This window comes from Mixophyes fleayi, chromosome 6 (genome assembly GCF_038048845.1).
Source record: "Mixophyes fleayi isolate aMixFle1 chromosome 6, aMixFle1.hap1, whole genome shotgun sequence".
In the NCBI taxonomy this organism is placed as follows: Eukaryota; Metazoa; Chordata; class Amphibia; order Anura; family Limnodynastidae; genus Mixophyes; species Mixophyes fleayi.
The window spans coordinates 93,733,409-93,749,222 of record NC_134407.1 but is presented as its reverse complement, the minus strand read 5'-3'; the positions used below and the strand labels follow the sequence as shown (position 1 = coordinate 93,749,222).

General features: G+C 40.1%; 1 protein-coding gene across 2 annotated transcripts in view; it reads right to left on the bottom strand.

Moving 5' to 3' along the window:
* UNC5B (unc-5 netrin receptor B) overlaps window positions 1–10,814 on the bottom strand; it is a 134,959-nt gene extending 124,145 nt beyond the window's left edge. For both annotated transcript variants that reach the window (XM_075217044.1, XM_075217045.1), the window contains exon 1: window positions 10,230–10,814. In XM_075217044.1, coding sequence (XP_075073145.1) covers window positions 10,230–10,320 — 91 coding nt within the window. In that variant the 5' untranslated portion in view covers window positions 10,321–10,814. The remainder of the gene's footprint in view (window positions 1–10,229) is intronic.
* Window positions 10,815–15,814: the final 5,000 nt, after the last annotated feature.

Genomic DNA, 15,814 nt, shown 5'->3' with positions numbered 1-15,814 from the left:
AAAAATAGACTCGCCTACCAATTCCAACAATACGCAGTTTTAAGTGGTTTTGACTGTAAACAATGCACTCAAAGTTACTGCCTGCACACAGTGGAGGCAGCCATTTTGTGGGCTGAACCAATTTTCAAGCAAACGCTGCCCATAATTTCACTAGACACTAGTGACACCAGCAAGTCGCTAACTCACAAAACCTTTTATACCTCATTCATACGGCACCAAAAACCTGGGTTTTTGCTGGGGCAAGCCCAGACTATCCGGGTTGAGGTCCAGTATGAATGGTCCCAGGTCTAATTCCCGGTTCATCAGACCCGGGTCTTTTGGTGGGGAAATTCCGGGGTCTGCCCTGGGAAGCCTGTACTATGAATGGTGCGACCCAGGTTTTTCAACCCGAGTATCACTAGACACAATGTTAATGTTAAAAACAAACAAACAAAAAAAAACAAACAAACATCACAAGAGGAGCCAATCAGAGCTCCTCTTGTGATGCTGCCATTGCCATGGAGACCCTGGGCAGACCCGTGTTCAGTATGGTCTACCCGGGAATTTGACTCTGGGGGAGCCTCTGCCCCCCTCTGTCCTCCAGCAATATCCCGGGTTCATATACCCGGGCGGCAGAATGAAAGCGGTATTAGTGTCACTATAGGATAATATACTGGAACCATTTCTGAAAGAGGTTGAGTCCCTTACAAACTTCATGTAATGAATATAATTTTTGTCAAAAGAAGTTGTCCATTCTAATTCTGTATTTGGAACTTTTTGGAGCTTTGACAACTATAACATAATCAGGAAACTGTATTAAGACAATATCAGTTTTCCTTCCTGACTTGCTTTAATCATTTGTTTTCCAGGTCAGGAGGTGGCTGATTGCAGCACATACTGTAGTTCTAAGTAGTCTTTAAAGTGGTCTTCCTGTTGATGGTGCTATGAGGCTACATCAGGTTTGCAATGAAATTATTGAAAAATGGTGATTGAAACCTATATATAATCATGCATACACACTTCAGTTGATGGGTAACTTACCAGACAAACAGGCATATTACCCACTGCATTTTAACCACGATTAATTTAAATCCTTATCGCAAAGATAAGGATTGAACAATTGTGATTATTTATTAAAATTCTTCACTAGGAGCAGCAGACAAAAAGAAAAAGAAAAAAAGACTCATCTCCTATCTCCTCTATGGTAACTATCACAAAGTCGTCACCTTTGCGATAGTGACCGGAGGGGAGAGCAAATTAGTTGTGGTGAGAGAGCCGAAGATCCCTCTACAGCAATGCTCTCCCCATAGGTTTCAATGGCCAATGCCAGCTTCAGCTGTTAAATTGTGAAAAAGAACAGGCCCCATAGATATCAATGGGGACTGCTTTGGAGTTCAAAGAGAAATGCAAAGCAGCAGATATTTACGGTATCTGCTGCGATGTCCTCTTAATAAGTTTTAGCTTTACTTTAAAATGCGGCTGTCCACCGAAAATGGCCATGCTGTAAAAACAGATTAATAGATAGGTCCCAAAGGGACTTTAATGTCCTGAAAACATAGAGCGGTCTATGCATCAAGAATATGTGACACTTAAAAGATGCAGAAACTACTGTTTCCGCATCTTTTAAGTATGTCTGCTATGTATTAACTATGTATTAATCTCCTCCTTTTAGGCAAATATTGTGCAGCATTGCAATCCTCATAGATTACTATGGGGACTGCGATGCTCTGCAATGCATCAAGCTTTGATGAGCTTTGCATTGTGCAGACAGGTAAGACCATCTCAGGATGGCGTTACCTCTCATTTCCTATGTGATTCTGCTGAAGCCTCTCTGGCTTTACAGAATTTGATACAGTGAAAGTGCTGTCCGCACAGCACTTCCTCCTAGGAAATTTGGATCGCTGGAGAGCCATCACTTCGCCAGGGCTCCCAGAGAAGCCCCGGCATGACGCATTCAAGTGGTACATAAATATGCATCTCTGCGATGTACATCGATGCATATTTAGCTGCACTGCATCTTCTTGATGCATAGACCCCACAATGGTTTCTTAATTTTATTAGCTATTAAGATTAGCACTTTTGTTATTGCTCAAAATACACATACTTTATTTTTCCATTTGAATCATACATACCCAGATGCCATGCTTTATTTAGGCACAGCCATGAACAGAACATAAAACTTAATGTTTTTGTGCCAAATGAGCCATCTTTATAATTCACTGAACACAGCAAAGCTAATTTCTGCTCTCTATTGCTAGCAGATTATTTTGCCTATAAAACCAAAATACTAAGCCAAAACTGTGTGGGAAGTTATAGCTAGCATTACAATCATTTTTTGTAAGTCACAAGAGTTATAACACTAACAGGGATGGCCGATGTCGCATACACAAATATCTTCTATGGCTCGCAAAACACAGCATCTTCATTATGAGTAATACATAAGCCTACATTAATTTCCTCTAATGTAACATTATTGAATCCTCAATTTAACCTGCCACTGATCCTTCAAGAATATGGCATAGCTGTCTTCCCACATGGCACCACCTTGTAAAGGATTACTTTTACACAAGTAGTAGGATAAATATCCTAGTTCTGATACATCTGTATTTGTCAAGTAAGTCTGTGCAACTCTAATATTGGTCACACAGGTAGCTGTAATGTTATTCTGCTGGATCTGATTGACATTTTCCTGAGAAATAAGCAGCTTTTGGTAGAGGGGGACAATTCAATTAAGTTCCATAGGAGCCTTGTGAGATTTGCGGCTATGCTTATTTCCGTGTACCTAAAATACCTCTATTTTATTATTGTTCTTATTCTCTGCCCTAGGCTTGGGCCTAGCAGTGTGACTCTTCTCAGGGCTTCTTACACGTCACTGTTTCATGCAAACTTACATATCCAGAAACCAGCTGTTGTAAGTTATTTAAAAAGACTTCTTGGAGACTTAAAATGTTGCTGTCACTCTAGGCTGTCTAAAAATATGCTGCAAGAGCCGAAGTCACAAGAGATGTTAAATCAATATATCATCACTAAAAATGAAATTTGTTTTCAATTTAAATTTTAGAGTATGCATAAGAAATGACATTAACAAATGTGTTCTTGTATTATCCTGAATCTGTTACTAAGTGCAGTAAGCTTATTTCAATTATTTAACAATGTGTGGACCAATCAAAGTGAGGAATGACTTAATGGAACAATAGAAACAGAATAGATTGAACACAATGAAATTATTCTGTAATCAACAAATACGTCTGGGCTTGGTGGCAAAAACATTAAGGGGCATATTCAATTAGCATTCGCATCCGCGATTACAGGCCCCGATACCACAAAATCGTGGGATTCCGTGCCCACCCCATAGAGTTGCAAGAGGAAATCCGCAATGTTGCCGTACCACAATGACACTTTACACGCGCAGCTGCGAATGCCAATTGAAAATGCCCCCAAGTCTCACATGGTGGTCAAAAGTATTCATTTAGAGGTGGTAAATTAATTTTAGCAAAAATTTTAGATGTTTTAAACTACTTGGTACAGGGGTCCTCAAACTTTTTAAACAGGGGGCCAGTTCACTGTCCCTCAGACCGTTGGAGGGCCGGACTATAGTAAAAACAAAAACTATGAACAAATTCCTATGCACACTGCATATATCTTATTTTGAAGTGAAGAAACAAAACGGGAACAAATACAATATTTAAAATGAAGTAAAGTTAAATCAACAAATTTAGCAGTATTTCAATGGGAACTATGGGCCTGCTTTTGGCTAATGAGATGGTCAATGTCTGGTTCCATATTTGTCACTGCTAGTCGTAACAAGTGATGCAAGTGTGCATCCGTTAGTCTTGATCTGGTTGGAGATTTCAAATGTTTCATTCTAGAAAAAGTCTGTTCAGACATAAGTGCTGCCAAAGATGGTTCCTGAGATGAGGATATGTCTCAGAGGGGATAGATGCATAGAAATTATGAAGGCTGCTTGACTTGAATGCGTCTTTCAGAGAGTCACGCTCTTCGCGCTCCCGCTTCCGACCTTCACTGCCCAGGCGGCCCTCCCAAATGCCCTGGCTTCCTCTGAATCCTGGGAGATGAGAGTTGTAGTCCGGCTGCGCTGTTCGGTTCCTCTCACTGCCTGAAGCTAGATTGCAGCCGGACAACAATTCTCATGATCCAGCGCTTCAGCCGGCCAGCCAATCGGCCCCTTCCACCAATGACCGTCCTTCTCATGTAAAAAAAAATGACAGACAGGCAGCGGCGGCATAAACACCCGGCGGGCCATATAAATGTCCTCAGCGGACTGCATGTGGCCCGCGGGCCGTAGTTTGAGGACCCCTGACTTAGTAAATATACAAAGATATAGTTATATAAAGTTATCCACTTTATGCCCCATAAACACAGACACAAAGGGAACAGAGTTCTGGCTCTATCACTAAAGTAGTAAAATGTGTACCTGCTTGTGTCATGAGAAAAATGCTGAGCATGAAATTTGGAAGAAATACACAGGAAGATTCCAGGGGGTATATTTACTAAACTGCAGGTTTGAAAAAGTGGAGATGCCGCCTATAGCAACAAATCAGAATCTAGCTATAATTTTCCTTTTGAAACCTGCAGTTTAGTAAATATACCCCCTGGTTTTCTTCACTCTGTGGAGAAGTTCCACAGGACATCAGTTGCATGGGAATTACTTTTATTAAAACATGCCTATTACTGACCGAGATAAATCAGGTTGCAGACATTTTTCTGGAGAACAAAATGCACGGAGGCCTATGCAAAGAGCTCACCCACTATGGCTTCTGCATTGCACACAAGCTTGTTTGTGAGAAATAATTGCCATGTGGTGAGCAGTGTGGAGAGGTGCGGTAATGATATACAGTTGTTTACTTGCCTACTTTGACCACTCTATATAAGAAAAAAGCTAATTGTTTCTCACACCTCCCTTTAATTCACTGAACGCCCCACAATTTAATTCTGGAACAGCAATAAAGATAGGAACAGCAATAACAAACTGATGAATGCCACACGCCTTACCGAATTTGAAAAGTGACTTTTTATTCCAACATTTTGATCTATAGTATAGTTAGGTCCTTGAAAAAGGTAGAGAGGGAGAAATAGAGGGAGATCCCTGGATACAAAAGGAGGTAACAAAGGTTACTTGTTCAAAAATAATTTAGGCGAAATAAGCAAAAAAATAGTCTGCCTGGGATTTTTTCACTTAGCTATACTAAAGCTTTTGTATAAAATATAGCACAGCTTCTGCACAGTAGTGCTTCCACAGATTGGTCTGCACTCTCTTCTACTACACAGTAGTGCTTCCACAGATTGGTCTGCACTCTCTTCTACTACACAGTAGTGCTTCCACAGATTGGTCTGCACTCTCTTCTACTACACAGTAGTGCTTCCACAGATTGGTCTGCACTCTCTTCTACTACACAGTAGTGCTTCCACAGATTGGTCTGCACTCTCTTCTACTAAAGCTATTGCTATATTTTAGAATACATTTATTTTATACCATTGCCGTTTTACACCATGAATGTATCTTTGTTCTTAGTAGGAGAGATCTTTAGCTTTTGCAGTCCAATTTGCAAATTAATCTTCATTGGATTTTTAGTGTAACCAAAGCATCTTGCTGGGGGAGGCTTGAGCAAACTGTTAAAGGGCATGTCAATAATTGCCTTCTTGCTCCGTAAAAGAACAATGGGCAGCATTTAAGACTTTGTTTTGATATTTTTCTGCAAAAGCCAAAAATACAATACTGTGCTGCCACAGCTGGCTCCAAGTTTTACTCCGGTGATGGATTACCCAAGACAAAGTTAATATTAGCTGGCTTTTAAAATCCACTCATTATAATAAGTACATGCACACTACGATATAATAAACTTGCTCTTCTCTGGCATGTCTTCAGATCTCTTTGTACAAATATGTAATTAGATAATGCAAGTGATAAAAATAGGATTATTTAATAACTGTGCAGTAATGTAACCAATATCAACCAGATATGGCATCCGATAAATGTTTTTTAGGTTTTTTTTTTCTGTTTTTTTTTTATAAAAAGTTTGAAATTGTAGAAGGGAACATGGTCATAAAATAAACCCATCACCAATACACAATGGAGTCAGCCATTATGTTTGCAGACCCATTATTCAGCCTACCACCACTTACAAGGCTCTCTCCCACTCTACTGCCCCTTATATCTCTAACCTCCTCTCCATTCACACTCCCACCCGCTCCCTGCGCTCGGCCAATGACCGCCGCCTCTCCTCCACTCTGATCACCTCTTCCCATTCCAGAATCCAGGACTTTTCCCGTGCAGCCCCCCTTCACTGGAATGACCTCCCTCGCTCCATCCGCCTCTCTCCTACTCTGTGCTCCTTCAAACGTGCACTCAAAACTCACCTCTTTCTCAAAGCCTACCAACCATCCACTTAACCCCCATCTCCTCCACTCATTCTCCCCTCTCTCCCATTCCCTCAACTGGCTCCTCTTGTGCCTGGTCTGTTTAACCCTCCCTTAGGATGTAAGCTCGCTTGAGCAGGGCCCTCTTCCCTCCTGTCTCCTTACCCGTTCTTCTGCTCCGTGTCTATTGCATCTGCCTGCCTGGAGTTTCTGAAGTATTGGTACTTTTGTTTATTGTTCTGTACTGTTATACCCTGTATAGTCTACTGTTTGTACTATGTGCGGCGCTGCGGAAACCTTGTGGCGCCTAACAAATAAATGATAATAATAATAATACCAATTCATTAGGAACCAGCAACACTTCTGAGGCATGAAGCAAAAACCATTGTTGTCCACACTGTGTGTAGGTCACAGAAACAGGGAGCAGCCCACAACATGGACAGCATCAGATGGTCAATTTGATCAGAGTTTGACATTACAACATTTAAGTCCCTTCTATACGATCCAATACAATCAGGAAGCAAAAACAAAAAATGTGGTCAGCTGATGATATCCATCGACTGTCAAATCACTGCCCAACCAATACGACAGCACTTTGAAATCCAATTGTCCCTTCAGCCTGAACAACCAGATCCAGAGAGTGGCAATTACATTAAGCCTCAGTCAACAAACCATGGCAGCCACAAGGAACCACAATAATTGGTGCTCACATTGTTATAGAGATCTGAACAGTAGGAAACAAACTCATTATCTTGCATTTCATAAAATGGGTGTAACAAAGATCTCTGCCACAACAGATTACCATCTAAGTAGACAGTCCCAAATACTTGCGAGATCTCAATCACAGCAACATACATTTGCAAGTACTAATCTCTATGGCACTACCCGTGCCTGGTTAGGTGTGTCCACGCTACTCGCCACTACCACTAATGTCAGACTCAATAGTTATGACAACTAATCCACAAATTCCATTTTGAGAAGTCATAATTAACTTTTATGCTACTTATAACAATTATTTGGTTAGTAATTCCTACACCAGTCACCACTAGTATTTATCACCATAGAGGTCTAGGGGGAGAATATAAAAAAATAATATATATATATATATGTGTAAATGCATGATAGGCATTATTGTTGATGTTCACTGTTAGTACTAATTGTCTTGGATTCAAGAAACAAACTAAAATTTTAAATCTTGATACCTAGAGAGATTGTACCTTTTGTTTCAATATTGTCCAACTAAACTTGTTCTATATAATTAATACAGTTACTGGACCAATTAAAATATATTGTACAATACAATAGATCTTTATAATGCCCATGCCCAGTGGCCACATTGGATGGTACATTGTTCTACAGACTCCCAAATTGCCCAAATGTGCATTAAACATAGCATCGTTACAGTGTAAACTGAATTTAAAATGCATAAAATTTACATGACTATGTTGCCCATGTGTGTCCGTATGTCTATATTATGCAGTAAGCATCAGTGAAATATATTGGCACTATAAACCAATAGCAGATGCAACTATCTTCACTTTGTGAATATAAGATACAACTTGTTAAATCAAAGAAACACAGAGCTGTACCTTAAACTTTATATACTAAAAAGAATAAAAGTTAATTAATGATGCCATTTACCAGAGTACTGGGTGTTTTTCTAAAGCTGCCGAGTGCCTATGTACACTAAGACTAAATAAAGAGAAAACAGATAGACTTAGCAGTATATTGCAATATAAACAGCACTTAGGCTGGTTGCAACATGGTTTCACAATATCAGACTGCTTTTATAATTCACTAAACAAGAGAATGTGATACAAAACTTAAGGCAATTTAGCACTAAAAGACCTTAAAAATAAATTGTCCATTACCATTATAAATTCAATGTAATAATATTCCTAATTGGAGGTCTATAATGTCTTTTAGTACAAAGTTGTAAGGTCACAGTAAGATAAGCAATATATTCAAAACTTTGTACACATCATCATTATCATTGAATCACTTTCTACATACAGACAGAACTCATATTAAAACACATTATAGTTGTGGATGCGCTCTTTCCTTTTCAATGATTTGCATTGTTGGAACTTGTAGATATTTCCATGGGCTTATGAAAATGCTGCAGGATTACCGGAACAGAATCCCAGCCTGTTCTGCAGACCTTCAGTACATAGTAACTGTAGGCATACAATAACTTCATGTAGGACCCATTCCTTATTTGCATTTTATGCAAACAGCTAATTTAGCATGCACAAAGCAGACTTTGCTTTTTTAACAGCAGTGGTTGCACAAACCGTAATTCAACCACATTAGCATGTAAAAGATTGGTAGTAAACAGAACAAACAATATCCCAATCCATCAAGAGATTCGTGCCCTACAGAGGCAATGGTGGGGGAACACAGCAGGTAAACAATTTGCATTGCTACCTGCTTCAACTAGCAATTGCAGACATGTCCATCTTTCAGTGACAGCGATAGGGATTTTATCAAACACTTTATTAGTACATTTTGCAAACATGTCAGCTCTAAATTGTTCTATATGGATATACTGCACTATTTGCATGGTTTATAATATACCCTATGTAACTGTGATATAACTTGTGAGGAAGTTCCAAAACTCAATATTTTACACTTGCCAGGATAATTATGGTGAACACACGCAACTACATTTATTAACAGAATCTTGTAGGGAATATTAGATGATCAAATCAACAGGAATGCAGTGAACAATGTAGTAAACAAAACACCAGTCACAACTACAGTAAATGTGTAGCTATGTTGTGACAATACCCCATGGGCTAAGGGACACATGTCAAGCCAGGAGAATCGACAGGCCTGACACACTCCAACATAACCACAGTGGGATTCTGATCATCTCTGCTTTCCACATGGCCAAACAGCGCAGAGCGCTGCAGGAACCAGCAATGTGAAGGGCAAATGGCATAATTAGTTCAATTACGGCTTTCCCACCACACAGCAACTTTATTAATCCAGACATACAAAATGAGCTGTAATTAGGATATCTACATAGAGGAGTTTGTGAATCAAGGGAAACAGGATCACACCTAAAACCAGGCGCATGTGTTGGAAAATAACACTTTTCATTAGATTTTTTTGGAGGTTTGTCAAACTCCTGAACACAACATTTAACCCTTTCATTGATCGGGAACAAAAATGCTCTATTTGTTCAGAGTGCAATACACAAAACACTTCAAAGTCGTAATGAAGCTTTTATCAGACACCTGGATTCCCCGCTGGGGTGATCTAACATTCAGCTCTGCCACTGATTACTGCCTTCCTTCCAATAGGACATGGGGGGGAAAACACCCCAAATACTTCATAACTTTTTTTTTTGTTTGGCCTATTAATACAATCCACAATGGATCGCAGTTTTGTTTTTGTTAGTTAAGTGCACAACAATGCAGTTCTAATCCTCTCCATAATCGTTAGAGACAAAAGCAGGCAATAGAAAACAAATAGTCTTTATAGATGCTGGATGGCAAGTGATCTCAATTATGAGGCATTTAAGTCTTCTGTGCAAATATGAATGATAAAAGGCTTCATACAATGAACCATCTATTTATTGCAGATCATCAATGTGTGCTGGTTTAGCATTATTCATAGAGAACATAATTACGTTGCAATAATGTAAATATTTATATATTTACCCAAAGGATGGGAAATTAGATAACATAAGCAGCACTAACATTTCTGTCAACACAGCGTTTGCAAAATTAGCATATACTACTTCTTGGAGGAATTCAATGCAGCTACCAAATTAAATTCATCAAATATCACTGTTCTAATAGCCCTTCTCACCTCCTTATACATAATGATATTGTCCATAATAAAAGGGGTTGTACAATAATTACCTGCCAAGGAGGATCCAAAGTTCCAACTGAGAAGCACAGCCACAAGTATGAGAGCGGGCGCTGCTGCGCTGGGGATTCGAAGTGAAGTCATCGCTCCCCGGCAACACTCCAGGGTTTCTTCCCCCAGGTCTTCTCGCGTACAAAACAAGCGCTCCGAGCCCTCTCCCCCCTCCCCGGCTTCTGATCGCCTGCCACAGCTTTGCTACACTGTGCTTGGTGTTAGGGAAAGATGCCAGTGGGCGCAATACACAGTCCGGGCGCAGTAAACAGTCCGCTACTTTGTGTACAGATCCACTTCCAAGTAGTTTCCAGTCGCTTGGGAAAGTGAGCAGAAAGACTGTGCATGTGATTGCGGAGATAGTATCCCAAGTTCAGCGTGTTGTTCCTGTTGTCGTTCAATGTCCTGGACACAAGCAGCTAACAGAGGATGTGCATCTTACCCCTGCCTACTGCCACAATGCCAAGGTGTCCCGCAAGCATCAGCACTGGCAACAGGGACCCTGCAGGGGGGAGCGCGACGTTCGTAGTCTCTCTCTTGAAGGGAAGTGATCAGGCAGCTTAGAGCAGAGGTGTGGCCAAGACAAGGGGGAGGGAGTCTGAGATGCGATGGTACCTAACACACCTCTCACACCAGCTGCCTAGGGCCTTATGCAAAGCCCTATTAATGGGATAACTTCTCATAAGTGAGATCTAAAAGAAAGTCACGGTAGATTTTGCAACAGAACACTGCCCGTGATCACAGAGCATATGCACCTCTTACCTGGGACACACTATGCCATTCTTTTTGGATCTGTGGTCAAAAACTGTTCACTGATCTTAGGATAGGAGATGATGTCTGTCTACCACACTGTTCTCAGGCAGATACACTGGTATACTGGTTAATTGCTGATCACACACTGCTGCGCTCTGTAAAACTCCCAGAGGATGCATTGGTCTAATGGGAAAGCTCCTTGCAGCTACTGTGCAAGCATCAGTGACAGTTACTTCTACTAGCACAGTGTCTGGAGCTAGCTGTGAGCTCTCGGACCCCAAGAATCATGGACGTCCATCATGGGAATTTCCCGTATACAGTAGTTACCTAAACGTCCACGAACAACATATTCAGTTGCTCCCCGGCAACCCCAAAGCACAACACATGTATTACATTAAACCAGGCTTAGGCATAACTGTTGTAGCTCTACCCAAAAACATTTAATTAGACTTGTAGTTCCAAAGCAGTTGGGGGTGGCGGCTCCTGCTAACTATTGAATAATTTTGCAAATTTCCGACGACCCTTTTCACTATCAAATTTGAACACTGTCCCCCTCTCTGTCTTTTATCCACTCTTTCCCAACTTAAATACAGTTATCACTGCTTATTAACAGAATCCCCTTAAACTTGAATTCACTTATTTCATCAAAGCGTCAATACTGTTTTCACAGTCTCATTCAAGCGCACGTCTTGGAAAACCTAAAGCGCTTCAAAATCACTGTCTCTTTAATGACACATGTGACATTGTCACTGGGAAAAAAAACTCTCCCCAGTATACACATTGCTAAGTGCATGACTGTTATTGATTTGTAAATTATACTCATAACTGCCACCACCATACAGCTTTTATGCCAGCAATCAATACGTGCTTTATGTTGGCGATCAACGTGATGCCTTTCCAGGCTTTATATTCAGTTCCTTTTTAATGTCACTTCTTTAAACCTTGTCCCTAACAGCTTCTAATGGACTGTGCTGTATCTATATACATTACAACTGCTGGAAGTGCCTATAGTTCAGTACTCAGTAAGTGACTGATCACTGTACTGAGGCTTTTTTCTCTCTCTTTAACCTATACTAGTGGCATTTAGGTTGAAAGGGACAGATTTTATTTTAAGTCAGAAGAGTATTTTGTACAATTCAATCGTCTTTTAACAATCTGTACATTTTTGTGAGGTAGGGGGTGGCTGTCGCGTCTGTTTTTCTGGATGTGCGTGTCTGCCACAGATTTACTGTACATCTAGAGATCGCTGCCCTGATAATATAACGTCTGAAGAAGATTAACCTTACCCCCGCCGGACATTAATGAAATTTGCAATTCCCTGTACAAAACCGCCTCTACCTTTATTTAGAGAAGAATAAATAAGGCATTATTTGAGCAGGCAGAAAAATAGAAATACAATGAAAATATTACTTTACTACGGTAGTGTGTGTGTGTGTGTGTATATATATATATATATATATATATATATATATATATATATATATATATATATATATATACACATACACTCCTACACACCTACACAGATCAGCCACAGCATTAAAACCACTTACAAGCAGAGTAGATAACTTTGATTATCTCGTTACAATGGCACCTGTCATATTAGGAAACAAGTGAACAGTTAGTTCTTGAAGTTGATGGGTAGGAAACAGGAAACTTTGACAAGGGCAAAGTTGTGCTATACAACTGGGTCACAGCATTTTCAAACTGACAAGTCTTGTGGGGTGTGTCGGTTATGCAGTGGTTAGTACCTACCAAAAGTGGTCCAAGGAAGGTCAACCGGTGCATCCTCAACAGGGAAATGGACACCCAAGGCTCATTGATGCGAGTGGGGAGTGAAGGATGCCCCATCTGGTCCAAACCCACAGAAGAGCTACTGTAGCCCAAATTGCTAAAAAAAAAAAGTTAATGCTGGCTATGATAGAAAGGTGTAAGACCATAAAGTACATTGCAGATTTTTGTGCAGCCTCAGACTGGTCAGGGTGCCCATGCTGACCTGTGTCCACTGCCAAAGCACCTACAATGGGCCGGTGTGTGCCAAAACTGGACCATGGAACAATGGAAGGGGTGGCCTAGTCTGTTGAATCACGTTTTCTTTTTCTTTTCATGTGGACTGCTGGGTGCGCCGTTTACCTGGGGAAGAGATGGCACCAAGATGCACTATGTGAAGAAGGCAAGCCGGCAGTAGCAGTGTGATGCTCTGGGCAATGTTCTGCTGGGAAACTTGGGTCCTGGCATTCATGTGGATGCTACATTGACACATACCACCTACCTAAACATTGTTGCAGACAAAGTGCACCACATCATCTTAACGGTATTCCCTGATGGCAGTGGAGGAGTGCTTTTGGCTGCACGAGGGGGACCTACACAATATTAGGCAGGTAGTTTTAATGTGGTAGTTGATCAGTGTGTGTGTGTGTGTGTGTGTGTGTGTGTGTGTGTGTGTGTGTGTGTGTGTGTGTGTGTGTGTGTGTGTGTGTATATATATATATATATATATATATATATATATATATATATATATACTTTCACATATATATATTTTTCATATAATATTTATGTTATCACACTATGTTTGGTGCTTTTCTTCCTATGTCTACATATATATATATCTATCATCATCAACATTCATTTATAATTTATATAGCGCCGGCAAATTCTGTAGCGCTTTACAATTGGGAACAAACATTAATAAGACAATTCTGGGTAAAACATACAGACAGAGAGGTAAGAGAACCCTGCTCGCAAGCTTACAATCTATAGGACAAATAAATTATATATATATATATATATATATATATATATATATATATGTATATTTGAATATATATATATATATATATATATATATATATATATATATATATATATACACACACACACATACATACACACATGTCACTTCTATTGGGACTATGCCATGGATTCCATTTGTCAAGCGCTATGGAATCTGCTGGCCCTATATAAATTAATGTTAATGATGATGATGATCTATCACATATTCTGTTACAATAAAGTACTTCCTTATGTTATCTTTATTCCCCATCATAAACATTCTGCGTGTACTAAGCATTGATAAAAGCAAGAAATTATAGTTTATAGGTGTCACATTATTTCTGCAGGTGATTATAGTCAGGTAAGTGAGATTATTATGAATGCCGTTCTCAGGAATATGCAGGTAAAAGATTGTTAAGGTTTTTTATGTTTTTGGTTTTTTGTCTGCCCGTGGTAACATGAAAGGTAAAGGGAGAAGGATGGGAAGAAAGGGACAGTGAAAGACTTTAGTGTCTTTATTGTCACTTTAGTCTGGGAAGATAGCAGAATTTCTCTTTTGGCTGCTTGTGGCTATAGTTGTAAACATTAGGTGTAGCAGAACTGAGGCTTATCAGACATCAGAGTCCTGTCCGTTTTATTGTTTTACTACAAGACACAGTGATAGAGCTGGCGCCTGGGAGGGAGAACTAGCAGAACTAACCTCCCAGACTGAAGTTTACCAGTCACAACAAGGTTCATAGGCAAAGTGTATCATAAGCAACACTCCAAACACCCATTGCAACGTAATAATAAATCGAGACATAGACTGGATTTTCTCCTAAAATCTGACTTTTAATTAGGGATTAAAAAACGCAGTGATTTGATCTACTGTTGTTTGAAGTTATCACGTCTTTGTTGATGCACTTAAAATAGCCAAAATATACTTGATGCAACCACAAGAGGGCGCTGCTTAACTTTAACCATTTGAAGTGAGCAGCTTTTCTGCGGACCAGTGTCTAGTCTAGTGTCTGAGGGGTCTATTTATGACCCTTTGGTTTTTTTTAGTTAAAACTTTTCAATCCTTATCTCCTTGATAAGGATTGAAAAGTAATGGCAATGTATTAAAAAAACATCTCAGGGACAGCAGTGGCGATAACCTGCTGTCCCTGAGAAGTGACTCACATGTTCATCGCAGTCTTTTCTCAATTTTGAAAGCTGCGGTGATCTTCTCTCTTTTTTTCTTCTTCTTCTTTTTGTTAGTGTGCATGCGCCGATCGAAAACTTGGTGCATGCGCACTAACATGCTGGACGGCAAAAGGTACGTTATGTGACGGAGGGATCACATGATCCCTCCTCACATGCGTTGTAGAGCTGCGAACATTTTCAGATATGTTGATGTACGCCAGCTACAGATGGCGTACATTAACATGTAGAAAAAGTTCTCTAAGAAGACTTTAATACATAGCAGTTCTGAGCACGTCCCATAGACTTTTATGGGGAGTGCTCAGAAAAATGATAGGAAATTCAAATCAGCAGATATCTGAGATATTTGCTGCGATGCTTCAATAATACATAGTAATTCACGGTAAAGCCCCGAAAACTGTTGTTTTCGGGGATTTAACAAGGGGGGAATGTTTGATAAATAGGCTTCTTAAGGACACCGATCTCACTTGAAAATATTCAGGGGCCTATTTATCAAATCTTACCCCCTTGTTAAATCCCGATTAACCACTAAATTGCTATTTATGATTGTAGTATCGCAGCAGATATCTGCTGCTTTGCATCTCTTATCGTTTTACTGAGCACTCCCCACAAGAGTGTAAGGGGAGTGCTCAGTAACGCTATTTAACAATGTACAAAATGAACTTTTCAATCATGTTAATGTACGCCAGCTCAAGCTGGCGTACATTAACATAATTGAACAGTTTCACTCCCAGCAGCTCTGCTCCGAAGAGCAGAGCAGGACAGCGCATGTGTGGAAGGATCATGTGATCCCCCTGTCACATGACCCACTGTCTTGCTGTCCAGATCTCTGTGCGCATGCCCGAGCTTTTCAGTCGGAGCATGCGCACAGGGATTC